The sequence below is a fragment of the Trichechus manatus genome, unplaced genomic scaffold, assembly GCF_000243295.1.
Source record: "Trichechus manatus latirostris isolate Lorelei unplaced genomic scaffold, TriManLat1.0 scaffold00007, whole genome shotgun sequence".
Taxonomy (NCBI): Eukaryota; Metazoa; Chordata; class Mammalia; order Sirenia; family Trichechidae; genus Trichechus; species Trichechus manatus.
Window position 1 is genome coordinate 20,180,395 of NW_004443943.1, and position 18,796 is coordinate 20,199,190.

At 42.2% G+C, this 18,796-nt stretch overlaps 1 protein-coding gene across 2 annotated transcripts in view; it reads right to left on the reverse strand.

Moving 5' to 3' along the window:
* Positions 1 to 4,362: 4,362 nt before the first annotated feature.
* MYOF (myoferlin) overlaps positions 4,363 to 18,796 on the reverse strand; it is a 169,564-nt gene continuing 155,130 nt past the window's right edge. For both annotated transcript variants that reach the window (XM_004369943.2, XM_004369942.2), the window contains 8 exons: positions 18,380 to 18,468; positions 18,196 to 18,291; positions 14,197 to 14,338; positions 12,075 to 12,174; positions 9,643 to 9,833; positions 7,425 to 7,534; positions 6,892 to 7,039; positions 4,363 to 4,922 (listed from right to left, as the gene is read on the reverse strand). In XM_004369943.2, coding sequence (XP_004370000.1) covers positions 4,884 to 4,922; positions 6,892 to 7,039; positions 7,425 to 7,534; positions 9,643 to 9,833; positions 12,075 to 12,174; positions 14,197 to 14,338; positions 18,196 to 18,291; positions 18,380 to 18,468 — 915 coding nt within the window. In that variant the 3' untranslated portion in view covers positions 4,363 to 4,883. The remainder of the gene's footprint in view (positions 4,923 to 6,891; positions 7,040 to 7,424; positions 7,535 to 9,642; positions 9,834 to 12,074; positions 12,175 to 14,196; positions 14,339 to 18,195; positions 18,292 to 18,379; positions 18,469 to 18,796) is intronic.

An 18,796-nucleotide genomic window follows, 5' to 3' on the forward strand; every position in this document is an offset into this window, starting at 1 on the left:
AGTTAGTCCTTGTTACACGTTTCTCCTGTGTTTTTCTTGAACTTCATGAACTCTGGTGTTTCATTTCGTGGATGTATATCCCAGGGAAAAGTAGCCTTCCTTTGATCTACTTTGGAGCCCCATTATATTTAACCTAAGAAAGATTAGGGGGTTTCCATTCAACACGGAACAAACACAAAACTCAACTGCAAAGATGGTGGTGCTTAATCTATTTACAACATCGCCTCCATTATGAACGAATTCCATATCAAGCCCACTTTGAAAAAAGCATTCTTCTGAATGGAATTCCCATCTGCCTTCAGAGGCTAGACACATATGGTCCAGGGTACTGAATGTATTGCTCTCACAAAGAAATCCATTTAGCGTGAGCTATTTCAACTGTGGAAGAGTTTTAAACTTTAAAATCACTGTTAATGTTGGTTCCCCATATGGTAGTCAAGTTGTAATTTGTGCTAACTCTCTCCGTCTCCTGAACTGAACAGACAGTCTCTCAAAAGCACTCTCGCCTTCCAGTTGTGTTTGTAATAACATCTGCTCTGCTTGATGGTGGTGAAATAAGTCAGCTCCAGTCCTTAGACAAACAGTTCTCTGGCTAGGGTGAACTCGGAGGGGCAAAGAGCTGCCACTCGGTCGGCACCTGAAAAACCAGACCATTCAGCTCCCCTCTTCTCCCTCTCCAAAATGGTTTTCAGAAATCTGTCCATCTTTTAAATACCTCTTTAAAGCAACTGACATGCAGGTCTAATTGTGACATACGTATTTTTTTTTCCTCAGCCTTAAAATGAGAAACAAAGAACAAAACAAAATCAGGTGTTAGCCTGTCAGGGTTTTCAATTCCCTGTCCCACCCATGGCATTGATGGAGATTTATTTTCCTAATAGAAGCTCCATTGCTAATGGTGGCACTTGCTAGAATCAGTTAGGACTAAGTGTTACTTAACTCACAGTGAAGCGACAATCTGACTGGACTGTGATTAGTTCCAGCTTTTAGCTATCATTTATAGGTCACCAGGCGGCTAACAACCTCAAATGAGGCACCATTATCTTTTGACAAGATGAAGTTTTTTCTGGGGGGATGGGAGGAGAGGGAGAGACATATAACCCAGAAAGCCCAGCTCAATACTCTCACTGGGAATTATTTCATTCCTAGTAGAGATTAGCTGCCATTTACTTAAAGGAACTACACTAGTGGATTCCAGTTTGAGATGCTGAAGGCAAAGAAGGCAAAGGCTTTCCTCACAGTCATTCATTTATCCACTCAGCAACAATCCCTTGAGTGAGGTACTATGGGACAGTACACTGGTGGGGTTCCCTGGGATCAGGGCTAATACTCAGCCTATACATACTGGTATGACCGTTCCAGTTTTTTACAGTTGATAACCATTCTGGAGGGTTGCAGCATCTATTCTGATTGGTTGGTGCCAATGCCACACTAATTGTTAAATATTCCAAATAATTCTCTTGCTGGGAACAATACTCTGGTGGAGTCTACTTCATCTTGAAGAAAATGCCATTTTTAAATAAAACAGTCTCATCAGAGTGTTCTTTAAATTAGATGAAAACTGTAGACCTTCAGTGATTTATAAAAGCAAGATGATGCTATGTTGTTAGGGAACAGTAGTTTGAATGTAGGTGTGAAATGACTTGAAAAGATTGGAAGGTTATGTGTGCTTAGGGCCCTAGCCCTTGAATACCTGGCTACTCTTAGTAACAACCATGATGATACTTATTCAGCCTCATAATAGAGAGGGCCTATTGGTCCCCCAGGAGCCTTGGTAGCTCAGTAGTTAAGCATTCAGCTGCTAACCAAAAGGTCAGCAGTTGGAACCCACCAGCTGCTCCACGGGAGAAATATGTGGCACTCTGCTCCTATAAAGATTTACAGTTTTGGAAACCCTATGAGACAGTTCTACTCTGTCCTATAGGGTCGCTATGATTTGGAATTGACTTGATGGCAATGGATTTCGTTTGGGTTTATTGCTCCCCAAACTGGGACAGTCTGAAATAAGAAACAGGACACAAAAACTCCGTTCCATTGGAATAATGCAAGCGTCCCTGCTACTTCCCCACACGTATCAACCTGCCCAACACAGCCTGGAATGGCAAGAGCTCACCGTCTTTCCTTGCCCCTGGGTCTGGGACCCACCTTTCTTCCTTCTGGATCTTGGAAAGGTAGGAGGCAACCTCACATCTTGCTTTTGCTTTCCTCCTATCTAGACGCTGAAGGCAAATAAGGCAGGTGTCTCTGTCTCCTGTGTAAAGGCCCACCTGGTTAGAAGGAAAAGCATCTGTACTTTGCTCTACTTTTAGAACTAGGACGTGAGACTTTGACTAGTCTAATGCAAACACCTAAAGCTACCATCTATTGAACATCTTCAGACATTGTGAAGGTACTTTATATACATGATTCCATTTAGTCCTCACAACAATCCGGGGAAGTTGAATTATTTCTCTCAAAATGAAGGTGAGGAGTTTGAGGCAGAGCTGGTAAGTGATAGACCCAGGACTCAAATTCAGGCCTGCTGCTCCCTATCGCCCTTGGGTGCAGATCTTACAGTTGTGACCTCTGCCCTCAAGGAAATTGGTCAGTTGTGAAGATGACCCATACAGAGCTAGCTACAACGGGAAAGAGTAGAGCAATGTTTGCCAAACTTGAGCTCTTAATTTTACAGGAAAGAATTTCTTATGAACCTCCCATGTTGACTTACATTTTTAAATTATGATTTAAATACACACGAATAAAAAACCTTTGCATAAACTCTTTATAATGCTAACATTTTGGTGCATTTTGTTATAAATACACACATGTAATTGGGTCCTTGCTTTATATAGATTTATTTATTTATTTATTTATTGGTCATTTCTCATGTCACCAGCATTTTCCTATGTCAATAATAAAATCTGAAAATGTGATTTTTTTCATTCTTTCACCAATATATGGGATCTCTCCACATATTCAACCATTGCCCTCTAGTTGGTCATTTAGGTTGTTTCTGATCTGTGCCATTATAAAGCACACTGTAGCCAACGTTTCTGTTCATGAACCTTTGGCTACCTTCCTGATGAATTCCTTGTGGTTAATACTTAGGAGTGGAATTACTGCGTCAAAGGACACAAACATTTTAAAGGTTTTTAATATCTATTTCTCCAGAAAGGTTGTACTGATTTGTCCACTTTTGAGATTGAAGGATCACTGTGGGGCTCAAGAGATGTCAAGGAGAAAGTGGCATTTGAACTAGAACTTCAGAAGTGGGCGGGAGTTCTGCCAGAGAAGGGTGGGTGGAGGCAACGCCTATGGGCACATGACATAAACAGACTCAGAGGCAGAAGCTACAGGGCACATGGTGGAATGAGAAGCGTTCCGGTTTAGTTAGAGCTGTCTCTCTTACCCTTTTTGTGTATTCAGTACACTTTGAACGCTAGAATTTTTGGCAGAACATTTAAGGGAATTAAAATACTCAAAAAATATATTCAAAATATGAAACGAGTCAGCAGTAATGCCAAGACAATCACCACTGCAGTATAACATTCTCTAAATGTCTAGAAGCAGCCTCATTATTGTACCATTTCTTGCTCCCTTCAGTTTCATTGGAAACTCTAGTGGCATACTGGTTAAGAGCTACGGCTGCTAACCAAAAAGTCGGCAGTTTGAATCCACCAGGCGCTCCTTGGAAACCCTATGAGGCAGTTCTACTCTGTCCTATAGAGTTGCTATCAACTCGGTGGCCACAGGCTTGGTTTCTTTTTTGGTTCGTTTCATGTTGTTGTTTGAACAGAACTGTTTATTAATGTCAGCATTGCCTCATGTATTAACAGGACAATGTTCTCACATGTTCTAGGAAACATACCGACGGTCTTTGGTGCCAGCATGCAGTCACACTATGTTGCTACCGTCACTACATCGTTTGACTGTCTATGTTCCTCTTGACAGCCCTCCTACTGGTGCTGTAGTATCATGGTTAAGAGAGGTTCGGACAGTGGGCTCGGGAGCCAGACTACCTGGTTCAAATTTCAGCTCTACTATTTATTGCTTGTGTTGCTTTGGACAAGTTACTTAACCCTCTTTATGCCTCAGCTTCCTCAGGTGTAAAATGGGGTTAATAGTGTTACTTACCTTTATAGACTTATGTGGAGGATTAAATGAGCTAATTCTGTGCATGGAATGAGTCCCTTTAACACACGTTAGCTGTTACTGTTTATTACATTAGCATCGGTTTGACCCACTGGTCAAAATTTGGCCGCACCCTTATAAGGAGTTTACGGCCCAGGGGTATGCTGTGGCATTCCTTCCACTGAGACCCAGGGAACTAGAAACTGCCTCCTTCCCAACTGTGCCCACAACTGCAACAAGCAGCCATGTGTAAAAGGTGGAATATTTTTATTTGGGTTCATTCCAGAGGTTAAATAGAGTCTCATGAAGTTTATCCATACAAAATATCATAACAATGGTTGCGGGCATAAATAAGAATTACTCTCACTATTCTGTTTTTATAATGCACAGTCCATTTCGTTTATTACAAATAAGCATTGTATGAAGTCAAGATATAGAAATTTTCAATTCCGTTTCAGTGATTTCCAAAAATTGAATTATAGAACTAACAACTCACAAAAAGATGATTTTTAAATGGAACCAGCCACCTTTAAAATGTTCTGGAAAATACGGTGAAAACTTTAGAAAATAAAGCTTTTAATGCTTCAAAAGATAATAAGATAGAAATGTTGTTCGTCGGCCTGGCTTTCTGGGACTTGGACCCTTTGGGAACAGACGTGTGTCCTGTGTCTGTGGCCTCAGACACAAACAAAATCACACTTGATTTTGATCCATAAATGAAGGCAGGATTCTCTCACTGGTGGATGACTCTTGAAAAGAAGCCTTTGCTTTCATTATGCATTTGGTCTCACCATCTTCATTGACAAATAGTTCTGAAAAGGAAACAGAAATAGTGATAATAGTATGTATTGAAGTTAGGGTGTCTCAGCCTTGGCACTGCTGACATTTTGGACCAGACAGATCTTTGCTGTAGGGGCTGCCCTGTGCATGGCAGGTTGCTGAGCAGCATCCCTGGTCTCTATCTACTAGATGCCAAGTAGCACCCTCCAGTGTGACAATCAAAAATGTCTCTAGACATTCCCAAATGTCCCTTTTAACATTGCCCCTTTTGACAACCACTGGTTTAAATCAACATAATCTAAATCATGAAAGAAAAAAAAAAAACACAATGAAGAATTTTTTAAACGTTCAGGCCAGATCAGACTGCCTATAACAAGCAAATAACGAGTGTGTATGCAACAATGGGCTCAAACACAGCAATGATTGTAAGGATGGTGCAGGACCCGGAAGTTTCGTTCGTTGTACTTAGGGTCAGTATGAGTTGGAACTGACTCGATGGCACCTAATAACAACAACAATGCATAATTTAAAAAATGAAAGTATTGTACTGGAAAAGAACTAAGACACAAAATGCCCACTATTATGGCTATATGACTATGCTAACCCCATTGCTGTCAAGTCAATTCTGACTCATAGCGACCCTATAGGACAGAGTAGAACTGCCCCCGAGAGTTTCCAAAGAGCAGTTAGTGGATTTGAACTGCCAACCTTTTGGTTAGCAGTCATAGCTCTTAACCACTGTGCAACCAGGGCTCCATATGCTATGACTATGACTATGCTACTAAACGTGAAGTAGTCCGTATTATTACCATGAACTGAAGTGACAGTTTCCGAATGCCTACTGTGGCCTTCAGTGTCACACTCCTTGCTTCTGCCCAAGGTTTCCTCTGCCTGGATGATCCCTTCTCCCCTTGGCAAACTGAGTTTAAATGTCCCCTCCTTGGTAAAACCTTCCTCAGCAGTTGGCTCCCACAGTCATAACTCTGTAACAGCTTGCCTCTCATAGTAATTTACTTGTTCCTATGTCTGTTTGTTCCTAGACTATGAGCCACTCATGGGCAGAAATCACCTTGGTCCTCTCTGTAGCCGCCTGCTCCTTTTTCTAAAATTACCATCAAGTCTATTCTGGCTCATGGCAACCCTATGTGTGTCAGAGTAGAATTGTTCTCCGTAGGGTTTTCAATGGCTGGTTTTTCAGAGGTAGTTTGCCAGTCCTTTCTTCTAAGGTGCCTCCGGGTGGAGTCAAACCCACAGCCTTCCAGTTAGCAGCTGAGTGCATTAACTGTTTGTACCACCTAGAGACTCCTCTGTATCCCTAGCTCCTAGCCTTAGTAAATGCTTAATACATTTCTTGAATGGAGGAATTAAGATATCACTTCTAGGCATACTACCAAATTTCCCATTTGGATTCCCATTTATGTTTGGGGTGATTAAGGGAAATTTAAGGAGGAGATAGTGACTTTGGCCTTAAGGAATGGGTATGGTTTTGATAGACAAAACGTGGGCAAAGGAACAGAATGGCAAAGGCATCCTGGTGAGAAAGGGCCATGAACGTTTAGGAAGAGGAACAATCTAGTTTGGGTGGAGTACATGGTTTGTATAGACTTACAAACGAGCCCAGATTTGGAGGGCCTTGGGTGCTCGGAAAAGGAGTTAGTAGGCAGGAAGGTTTGAAACAGGAAGGTTCACTGAAGGCAGGAAGATCAGTTGGGAAGGCAGGCGAAGGTCCAGGTGTGTTGATAAAGGTCTGAGCTATGTCTCCTAGAATCCCTGACACCAAAGTTCTTTTCAGACGATAAAGTCTGTCTGTAACTCACGAAACGATAAGAATGTAATTCTAATCTCAGGGCGTATTACTTTTATCGTTCCAAAAACTGAAGGGTTGCGACCCCTCAATTGCTAGGGGAGTCACTCTTCTGAATGGCAATAAAGGCAAATACCAAGTTAGATAACCGACCACAATGCACAAGAAAGCCAAGACAAGAGGCTGAGGGGTCCCACCGGTATGGAGTACAGGAGCACAGCCATGAAGAGCAGCAGGACCAGCAGGATCAGCAGGCCGATGATGACCCACTTAAATCGACGCCACACAATGAACTTCATGGTCTTACACGGGTTGCTGAACCAGAGGAAGGAGGTTTCTGGTCGGCTGCATTGCAAAGAAATGGTATTACTTTCCCATCTTGGGAGGGACAAATATTTTATCTCGGAGCATAACACAGTTTAAACAATAATTAATGGCATTCATAAGGTCAAGAAAAGATATTAATTCCCCGTAGTTGGCTGTGAAAGGCACTTGTAACATATTACAGTTTCCTAAAATCCTGAAGACGCACTGCATTTTGGTTTCATGGGAAAGGAGAGTGGTTAAAATGAAGTCAAATCACCAACCTCTCCACCTCCCACCTCCCACTATTAAGTACAAAATTCAACGGACAACAACTAATCCATTCCATTAAGCCAGTTGGAGGGGGAGTTTTCAGACTGCAGGTGTCTGGGATCAGACAAGGTTGAAAACAAAGAAGGCCTCTCACTTTGGTGGGTCCAGCTTGGGGTTCATGTTGGGTTCATCCCGTCCCTTCCCGGCTGGCCTCTCGTCGGCCTCCTTTTCGTTGAGGATTTCCAACGTCATCTCCACTTTCCCCTTCAGTAAAGCAGAACAGGTTAAACACATGACATCACGTTTCACAAATATTTTTATTTCAACCCAAGGAGTATTCCCCAAGCAATGATTTTTACTCTTGTAAACCAATCCTTAGATTGCCTTAAATTTTCCTCAAGAGATTTCACCACATTTCCTCTTCCATGTGTTTCTGAACTGATTCCGTGTGGGACACTGAGAGGACAAATTGCTTTCCCCTCCTCCCTGCTCTCTGCTTTTCGTTCTCTGCATCCCTGCCATTCTATCCTTCTCACATCAATCTCCTTGCCTTCTCACATACCTTCCTTTGTAATTTTACTTGGGCCCAGATTAACCTGAATATTGCTAATAACAATATCTAGCATTTATTGAGAATTAACTGCCAGCTTCAAGAGAGCAGGGCCATGTCTCTTCATGCTGAACATTGTACTTCCACTGCTCAGTGCTGATTCTGGCACATGGTAAGTACCTGATGTACACTAGTTGAAATGAATGAATGAATGAATGCTTCTTCCTTGCTGACAGGTTCCTGAGTGATGTGCTGGGCACTCTTTTAAGACTTCTGTACAGGTAATCTCATGTAATGCTCATGGCAACCCTATAAAGTTGGTACTATTATTATCCTCATGTGCAGATGAGAACATTGACGTTGAAAGAGGTCTAGAAATTTGCCCACTTTTATAACCGGGCTTAACTAAGGCTTTGACAGACTTCCTAGGACCCAGGAAAGCTGACTAGGTCACCAACATTTAAGAAAGCAAGACACTGAATCATTTAGGCGGTGGAGCCCATGATTAGGAGTCAGACAAACCTGGGCAGGTGACTTTGGCAAATTGCTCAGTCTATAAAATGGAAATAATACCTGCTTCATGGCGTTGTCAGCAGGATTAAATGAGATTATGTGCAAGCTAATTGTTATGGATTGAATTTTATGTCCCCCCAAAACATGTGTTGTAAATCCTAACCTGTATGCCTGAGGTTATAATGCCATTTGGGAAGGGGTTGTCTTTGTTATGTTAATGAGGTAGGATTACTGTAGGGTGCATCTTGAGTCAATCTCTTTCTTTTGAGATATAAAAGAGATAAAACAAACAAGCTAGAAAGCAGAGGTGGGAAAAGAGAGATGCAAAGCTGCATGAAGATTGCCCAGAAGCAGAAGCTCAAAGAGACAAGGACCTTCCTCCAGAGTTGACAAAGAGAGAAAGCCTTTCCTTAGAGCTGGCACCTTGACTTTGGACTTCTAGCCTTCTGAACTGTGAGAAAATAAATTTCTGTTGTTAAAGCCATCCACTTGTGGTATTTCTGTTATAGCAGTATTAAATAAATAAGACACTAATCTACTGTGACAGAAAGCAGATCAGTGGTTGCCTGGGATGGGTGGAGGGAAAAATGGACTGCAAAGGGCACAAGGAAATTTTGGAGGTGATAGAAATGTTCTTGGTCTTGATTATGGTGGTGACATTTTGTCAAAACTCATTGAAATGTACACTTTAAATGAGTTCAGTTTATTGCATGCAAAGTATACCACAAAGTTGCTTTAAAAAATGAGATTATGTATGGAAGGCACTTAGTGTGCTGCCTGGTTCATAATTAGTGATCAAGACGTTAGCTATTAATACATACGGAAAGGTAGTCTTTTGTGACATGGTGTGATAACTCATACTATTGCTTCTATATGAAAGTATACCCTGAGTCAGCCAAACTTGCTTGTAAATTATGATCTTCTTGTTCTATGGATGTCAGCACTCACTGCCTAACTCCCTCCTTTTTTTTAATGAGAGCACCTCCAATTTGAAGTTCTTTTTTCTGTACTGAATTGTATTGGAAGCTTAGCATAAATCAAACCTTCTTGGTGAGGAAAGGTCCTAAAGAGATACATTGCAACCATATCAGCTCCTAGTTTCTTGGCTATTCCAACCCTCTTATCTTTCCCTGAACCTAAACACATACAGCATTTCCCAACATCTGTGGTAATCCCAGGTACAAACCATTCCCATAACTTAGTCCCACCAATTTAACACTTCTTTATCTTATCTGGATTTAATCTATCAACAAAGGGCAAAACCTAAATGATAAAAGAAATAAGTGATCCTTAACCAAGAAATACTCACAGCCAGCACGCGGGAGCCATCTTTATCTGCATAGCATGGCCACCATCCTCTCATGGACTTCTGTTCAAAGAGTGAGGCTGTCTTAGCTTTAAGGGGGTCCATTGCTTTGAGGTCTGGAACCATGTCCAAATGGCATTTCTCTGATGATTTTGCTGGAATGATTGTGTGATGCAAATCGAGTTCCAGGAAACCTAGCCAAGGAAACAACATTAAGCCTAAAGAAGCTTCAAATGGATCTGTCATCATTCATAAGTAAACAGAATGTTCTTGTCAGAGGAGAAGCAGACAGTGATTTTGAACAGGTGATGGGTAAGTTAGAGAAGGGGACCCTGGTAGATGTTTAAAGTTCTTTCTAGATAGGATGGAAAATGGCAGAGGAAATATCTGTCTATTGCCCAGCATCTGACAGAGAAGTACATGTTCTCTTTCTCAAAGACATGAGCATAAACAGAGTTGTTCTATAAACTCAGAATAATTAAACATCTATGGACAAAGTTTCCACTGAACTGAGGGCCCTTGGACTTGAAATTTGGTCATTTTGGTTCTGAGCTTCCCTGAACAGAGAGGTCACTTGGCTTTGGGTAAAGACAACTGGTTCTTGGAACATGAGAAGCTCTGCAGAAACATGCATGTTCAAGTATCTCTTAGTGTAATCTCAGGAAAAAGAGCTGGAGAAGGAACATAGCTAACTAAATAGAAAATTCTCACCAGGAACTAGGGAGCCCAGATCAGGGCACCTGCAGAAGGACATTTTGCTTTCCATGATAAGAGGCATAAACTCTTTAGTATCATTTTCGCCTGACTGTCTTTTGGGTGTGGGATCTCATGTGAGTCGTTCCTTAAGAAAATGCTGTTTGTGATGTGGGATCAAGTCTATCGACTACTGGGGCCAGAAACTGGTCTTTGACAGTGACAGCAAAGAACAATGAGGTGGTTTGTGGTAGATTCCCTTTAAGTTGTCAGGCTTAGAAAGTGTCCTTCATCATTTAATTGGATCCATAACTCTGATTTACCTCAGCCTTTCTTGAACCTTCGCATGCTTTTATCCTGTCTCTCTTTTTGTTGACAGCTACCATCACTTGCTCACTAGCCATTTTGAAATATAGTCATTCTCCTGATATGTTGTCAGATGATTTCTTTTACATTTAAATTGACTATTTACATTATTAATTCTCTATTATTCTGGAATTTAGTGTATACATCTTTACTACTCACTCATATGCTCTATAAGTCAGCATACAAGCCAGCACATTTGTTCTTTTGGCTGCTACTGAGTACCAATTAAGTCAAAGCTCCTGCATCAGGTGCTGTTCGGGGTAAAGGGATGAACAAGATAAGCCACTGGCCACCGTGGGCTTTTCCTCTGCCAGGAAAGATCCCTTGGAAGCGAGACTGAGGCAGGGAGACAAGTTAGGGGCTAAAGTTAGCTGTGAGAAAATGAGGTCTGAGCTGGCAAGTGGCAGAGATAATAGAAATAAGAAAATAAATGTGACTGATCAAGCAGATTACATGGTTAGGACTGAGCAGCTGAGTGGGTGTTTCCACCTGCATGGCTGGAGAAATGACAGTGCCTCAAACAGCAAAAGACATTCGTGAGGAGAGCAGCGATGAGGTCGGTCGGGGAAGAAAGGCTGAGTTTGACTGCAGTCGTGGTGAATTGGAGGTGCCAGCCAAATACAATGGTGAAAGGTTCTGGTTGGCAAATGGGAGTAATCATCATAATAGTTTCTTATGATTCCACGACAGGCATCTTGAGAGGTCAGGCTCCACTGGTTTAGAGTCACATGTTGAGAGGGGACAGTGGGAGCTTCACCTTCAACTGAGGCGGGAGTGGTCAAATCACTGTGGGTCCGGAGAAGAGCTAAAGAACTGTAGGGTAGGCCAGTATTTAAAGAGTGGGAGGAAGAGATAGAATCAGCCAGTGAGACAGAGCCAAGGCTGGGAGAGCAAAGTCAAATCAGGCGAGCACAATGCCACAGAGAATAAAGGGGGTAGAGCATGTACCTTTAGCCAAAGAGGAGGACAGCAATGGGTTGGGGATTAGGTAACCTTGGTAACTTTCGGAAGCAGTGTGGAGGAGGATGTGGGAGCCCATTCTAAAGTGTTGAGGTGGGTGGTTTGGAAGTGGATGCAGCGGTGGACATCTCCTTGTGAAAACAAGATTTGAGTCTTCATAGAGAGACAGGTCCTCCACAGGAGCAACTGAGAGTAGTCAGGGCCCATGAAAAGGGTGACATTCACTGTGCCCTCTTCTTAGAGGACTCAAGACAGACAACCAGTGGGCCACACTGCCAGGTAATCCAAGTACTGTCTGTGCCGCCAATAAATTATCAACGTTCATTGGAGACTCAAATAATTGATTCCAAGTTTTAATTGGTCTCACTAATTCTAACTATAATTTCTTAGAGAAAATAATCCAGTGTAAGCCCTACCCAAGTAGTCATCGAGAGAAAACTTGTCATTATCCCATATCTGAATGATCAGTCTGGGTGGGACCCGAAATTCAGTTTGGTCGACGCTCCAGAAATGCTCCTAAAATGACAAGAGAAACAGACAAACCAAATGGTACCAATTACTGGACTCCAAGACCCTTGTCTTCAGCCTCTTGAAACCCTAACATCAAGGCATGGGGCCTTTTCTCTCCTTTGCATCCCCTGGATGACCTCCCCTTGTCCCTACCCCCCAATCCATGTGTATGGAGGGCAGGCAGGCTCCCCAGGAAATCTCGGCCCCATCAGCTGGGTGACAAAAAGGATGTCCTAGGCAATTCCCAAACAGGAGGTTTCCTGCCACGTTCCTATCAGTGTGAATTCCTGCTGCCACCCCTGCACTGGGGAGTGATTTAATCTGGCCCCTGAAGACCACTAGGGCCTGATGAGATTATCTTTCCAAAGCCAAGTTGTTCTATGCCCGCCCACTACATCACCTGCTGGGGTGTCACCTCTGCTCAGGCGACTTCACCCACCTCACAGAAATGTCTGAGTGGAAGAGGACTAGAAATCCTCTCCTAGCGCGTTTTCATTTTACATGGGGTGGGGAGACTACAGCCCAGATTTCTCTCTCTTATCAGTGCAGATTTAAAATGTCCTGGCATTTTTGACTTTCGAAAAATACCACTGACTTTTACATGTGTGGTCAACTAAGACTCCCCAGTCCCCTCACAATAAAGGTTAAGTGGAGGGAGGCCTGAGTAAGAGTCCTCCGAGTTCTCACTTCTGGTCCCTGCCTCTGCCGAGACAATATTAGCCAAAAATAATAAGAGTTCTATAGCCCAATTACACCTAAGTTCCTCTGGCCCCAGCAGAAAGAGAATTTCCCCCAGTGCTCCATGAATTTGGAAGAAATTTGTTGGGTTGTTTATTATGTTTAATCCCTGAAACTTCCCCTCTGCAGGGCTGAGAAAGCCTGGATCTGAGGGGCTGGGAATCCCATTCTACTGTTGGTCTGGCCCCATCTGACTGTCCTGTGGAGGTCATGCTAGAGAAGGTGACCAGGCAGAGCAAGGGAAAGTGTATAGGTTATAGAGGGTAGGAGTGGGATGGGGTGGGGTGGGTGGTGGGGCAGGGAGCTAAAGAAGACTTATTTTTGTGTGCTGAGATTTTAGGCCCCTTTTTTGGATGAAAGGGCCCGGATTCTCCTTGGGGACTGTCCTCTCCTCTTTAGTCCACTCAGTTTGGGAGAAGCTGATTCCACCCTTAATTCTAAGGCCGGCCCAATCACAGCGCTGCATCCCTGGGCAACGATGGATGGTTCAGGGATAAGCAGGTGGCCTCAAACTGGAAGAGACCCTGAGGCCCGACTCCAGAACTCTGATTGGAGCCACGGGGATCCGCTCTTCTTGTTCTGCTGAGGTTGTTGAGAACACAGGATATGAGCTGGGGCTGCTGGCAGCCATCTTGCCTCCATGAGGGAAAAGCCCACGTGGAAATGAGGCACAGAGGAAGGCAGAGAGGAATTTCTCAAGGCATCATTTCAACCTGGGACTAGGCATTCCTAAGGCCAGCTAACCCTGGATTTTTTAGTAACATGAACCAATAAATCAGTTTGAGTTGAGCTCCGAAAAGGACAGTCTTAGTAATCAGGACCACAACGGCCCTGCATTCTCGAGGAAGTGCTTTTGAAGAAGGTAAGGCAGATGTTGAGGTTTAACAAGGAAGGTGAAAGGGAGGTCTCATCTACTTTAATATTTTGCATCTGTCTGGCTAATTAGTCCAATAGTTCTGCCTATTCATGGGAAGAAACTGGTTTCCTCATCACATAAAAAACACACTTGCATTGATAACAAGACCCTACTTCTACCTTTTACCAGATCCTTCACCCTGCTGCCAAGGAAAGTAGCATTCCTTATACTTCCTAATTACACAGATACCTGTCATAGCTGTGTGATCTTGGGTAAGTATCTACACCTCTGTGGGTCTCAAGTTCCCCATCTGCACCAAGAGGGAGCTGCACCCAATGACCCTTGAGTTCCTGAGAAGCGCCGACATTCTATTAGTTTCTGAGTTAAGGAAGGCCTGTGACATCCACTTCCGACCAGCATATTTCAATGCTCACTTTTTTAGCAACAATGCAGAGCTGTTCAGCTGGGAGGTAATCAAATGGGAAAACAAATCTCCAGTTAAAATTCCCTTCGCCATCCAACGACCTGTAATGGACATCTGTTTTCTGTTTGTTTTCTTCATTGCCAGGAATCCAGCTGAAAAGCAGAGGCAAACAGACTTAGCCTAGTGTGATTGACAAGTAATCTAGCCGCAAAATTGTGCAGTGATTAGGGGAGTGAAGGGCAGGAGAATTAATGCACTTTTCTTGGACAGGTTCCAGTTATCTATAGCACTGGGGGTGATTTATGAAGGGGAGGCACTCTGTTGCATCCAACACAAGTTTTAGCCAAATAAAATATAATTCTTCTAAAACCAAAGCAGGAAATCCTTTAGACTCCAGTTAGCAAGGATAAAATGAAATTTTCTGGAAAATATCAACAATTTAGCTTCTATTTTGGGTACATTGAAGTTTGCCGGCTGTGATGTTAGTCTTCATAACCATAACTCATTAGTGTCTGTCATCAACACAGATAAGCTAAATGAATATGTGTTAGCTCAAAATTTTAGCATTTCCTTCTCCGTGTTTTTCTTAAACAAACAAGAAAGGTATGAATCAAGTAATCTTACGGCTTCCTTTTTTTATTATTCTTAAATTCACTATGATTGCATTAAACAGACTAGCAAGGAAGATGTTATTTCCATATGCATATCTATGAGAGTTCATTTCAGTAAAGAACTTAGAAATTAAGATATTAACATTCAAAAAGTTTCCTTTGATTTGTGCCTGGCACATAGCAGACACTAAAATAAATACCAGTTGAAGGAAAGAATGAATGAAGGTGCCTGGAAGGAAGTTGTTGTCATATCTGCCTGCTACTGGGAAGACTCCTGGTTTAGAACCGGGGGTAACATTTGACTTTAGACTGGCAAAGTGGCAGACTGCATGGTTCTCAACCTTGACTGCATATTAGAATCAACTGGAGAGCTTTTAAAGCTATTGATGCCTGGGCCCCACAGATGGAGATTCTTGGTAGGGGGCGGGCCTGGCTGTGAACTTGCTCTGCCACTTGACTCTCTGAGCTTCATCTCCTCATCTATAAAGTGAGGACAATGATATGTGCCCTCTTCACATGGTCAGTATGAGGACAGAACGAGAGACCATGGCTTAGAAGGGGGGAAATACTTGACTCATGCTGATGATCATTTGCTCTGAACCAGGAACTTTGCGTGCATTATTTTATTCTGCCCAACAACTATATAAAACCCATTGCTGCTGAGTTGATTCCGACTGATTTCGACCCTGTAGGACAGAGTAGAACTGCCCCATAGGGCTTCCAGGGAGCAGCTGGTGGAGTCGAACAGCTGACCTTTTAGATTTCCCCCCTTCTAAGCCATGGTCTCTTATTCTGTCCTCATATTGACCATGGGAAAGTGGCACATATCATTGTCCTCACTTAACCACTGCACCACCAGGGCTCCAACAACTATATAGCAATCTCCATTTTACAGATGAGGAAACTAAGGTTTAGAGAGGACGTGTAACTTACGCAAGGTCACACAGTTAGTAACTGACCAATTTAAGTATATACCCCCAGGGCAGTCTGATTCCAAAGTCCAGCTCTGATACCCTGTCTCAAAGGACCACGAAGACTTTAAAGTTGTTTGCTAATACGAGGTCCTATTATTAGTGGTGGCATTAGCATCAATCAAGACTAGGAAACCCTATGGGGCAGTTCTACTCTGTCTTATAGTGTCCCTATGAGTTGGAATTGACTGGACGGCACACAACAACAATAGTTTTATTTTTGGCTAGTCAATTAACTGACTAGCTAAATTAGTTAGACTTCTTTTGACTATTAACTTAAACTAATTCATTGAAGATAGTTGACGCTCTCTTGGCTATGACCTCAGTGGCTTCACCACCTGAACCATCCCCGAAGTGTCACCATCATCCTCTCCTAAACCGCTCACCACCTGTAGCTCTCCCTCTCTGTTGCCATGAGAAACATTTTCATGTTTTAATTTTATGACGAATTAAACAAATACTCAGTTGTTATGTTAGTTGCCGTCAAGTCGACTCTGACTCATGGCGACCCTATAAATAACAGAACAAAACATTGCCCATCCTGCACCATCTTCATGATCATTGGTATGTTTGAGTCTATTATTGTGGCTATTGTATCAATCCAAAACGACTACTCGAGATGTATTAATTTGTATATGTATGTATAGCTTTGTATGTAATACACATATGTGCGTAGTGCTGGGCATGTTGTTTATGCATTATCCATCTTTCCACATATAGTATTTAGATTTTAATTCCAAATATTACATGGTACTTTAAGTTGTGCTTTATTTTTTTATCAGAGGAGTTTTCACAGTCCAGTATTTACTTGAGTTTGTTTCCCTGATTTGAAAAAAAAAAAAAAAAAAAGAGCTCATGATAGTCAAACAAATTTGCATATATATAATTAGCTGAGATTAGTTTTCCCTGGGGAATGGTAATAAGATCCTGAAATGTGAAAGAATGATGAAGACCTTGATGAAACATTCCCCATTTACAGTGAACCTAAATGATAATAATTACGTCTTTAACAAAAGTTTTGATTGAGAGCCACTTGGGATCATGAGTGAAACTTTGTTCTCACTTTGTAAGTATGTCAGTTTCTCAACAAGTCTTATCGTTCACTTATCAAGGAACCAAACTCAGCCAGCCCCTGTGAAACAGTAATAATACTAGCTAATACTCAAATGGTGTTTACTATGTACCAGGCACTGTCCTAAATGCTTTGAGTAATTGAATATTCTGAATACTCCTGGGATTTTGTAGTATCAGGTCCATTTTACAGATGAGAACTCTTAGATAGTGTGAGTTTACTGAAAGTACCAGGATTTGAACCCAGGTAGTTTGGCTCCACAGTCGAGGTTCTCAATCACTATGCTATACTGCATTCAACATCTAGGATCAAGCCATAACACATAACATACACAACATGGATTATCTGGAACTAAATTATGCAAGTAACAGAATAGTGAACAAATACGGCATTTTACATGTTGGGTACAGGCACTCAGTAAGTGTTGGTGGAATTAGTGATTTTTTTTGAAATATGCTAATGTTTCCTCTTTTCTACAGACATTGTTAATAAAATACATATAAAAAGAAATGTTGGAAGCTGTACTTGTGTTCTTAAGGCTTCTTATTCAAGGCATCAAAAAGGAATACAAATAAACTGCAGGACCAAAGGTGTCAGAAATAACAAACCTGCTGAATAAACTGAAGAAAACTCACTTCGTTAAAAGAGAAACAAAGAAATATGTAGCAATTCTTATGGTTATTAGATATCTCTGCTCATAAACAAGATCCATACAGATTTCTCTTTTCTTTCTGTTCCTTTCTCCTCTGTCTCCCAGGAGTTTCCTAAGCAGACTGCACTAAGAAGATAAAATAGCTTCAAATGATCAAGAATCTTATCATGGGCACCTTTGATACTGAAAATGAAACTCAATGAAGGTGTTATGGATTGAATTATGTCCCCCAAAAGACACGCTGAAGTCCTAACCCCATACCTGTGAATGTGGAAATAAGGCCTTGGAAGATGTCATCAGTTAACACGGGGTCATACTGGGATAGGGCAGATCCTACTCCAAAATGATTGGTATCCTTACACAAGAGGAGAAGAGAAACAGAGACACAGACTCAGAGGGAAGATGGCCATGTGAAGACAGAGGCAGCGACTGGAGTGATACCTCTACAAGCCGAGGAACACCAAGAATTGCCAGCAATCGCCAGAAGCTAGGAAGAGGCAAAGGAAGGATATGCTCCTAGAGCCCTCAGAGAAAGCATGGCCCTGCTGACATCTTGATTTTGGACTTCTAGTCTTCAGAACTGTGAGACAATAAATAGTTTTAAGCCACCCTGTTTGTGGTACTTTGTCATAGCAGTCCTATAGAATGAGAGAGTCTGTTTCATTCCCCGAGTTTGTCAAAGTCTCTTGCACGATAATCTTACCCTTTGACATAGATGTCACTCATTTCCTCTCCTGTGATGCTTTTCTCATCTAAGATAATGTCCTTGGTGTTCCAGATGATCACACGCAGGTAGTATCTGAAAGGAGCACATTTTGAAGGTACTTTTTCCTTTAGTCCTGTTACAAGCACCCAGCCCTATATAACAGGGTCTTAAAATTACTTACTTCTTGGCTTTCCGGGGTGTGATGTTAAAAGGAGGGCCTGGTGGCCCCAAACTCTTGGGGAAAACATCCACCCACATCTGAAGTCTTCCCTAAATGATTCAAAAATAAAGAGAATTGAAGTTATATTATAGGAAGCGGAGATTCCAATTTTCTTTTATATTTCTTAGGTGAAACTACTTCTTTGGCCTGCATTACTTCTTACACCATATGGAAGACAATCAAATGGAGTAGAAGAGCAAACCAAGATTAATCTTGTGTCTGCAATGTCCTTTAGCACCCCCTACTCCCTACTCTCACCCCGGGTTTCTGATGGCTTCACATGTGCCCACCTGTATCCTAGTTGGAATCTTCCCTAGTTAATAAAATGAAGGGCTTCCCATCACTAACAAACTCCCTAACACACACACACACACACAC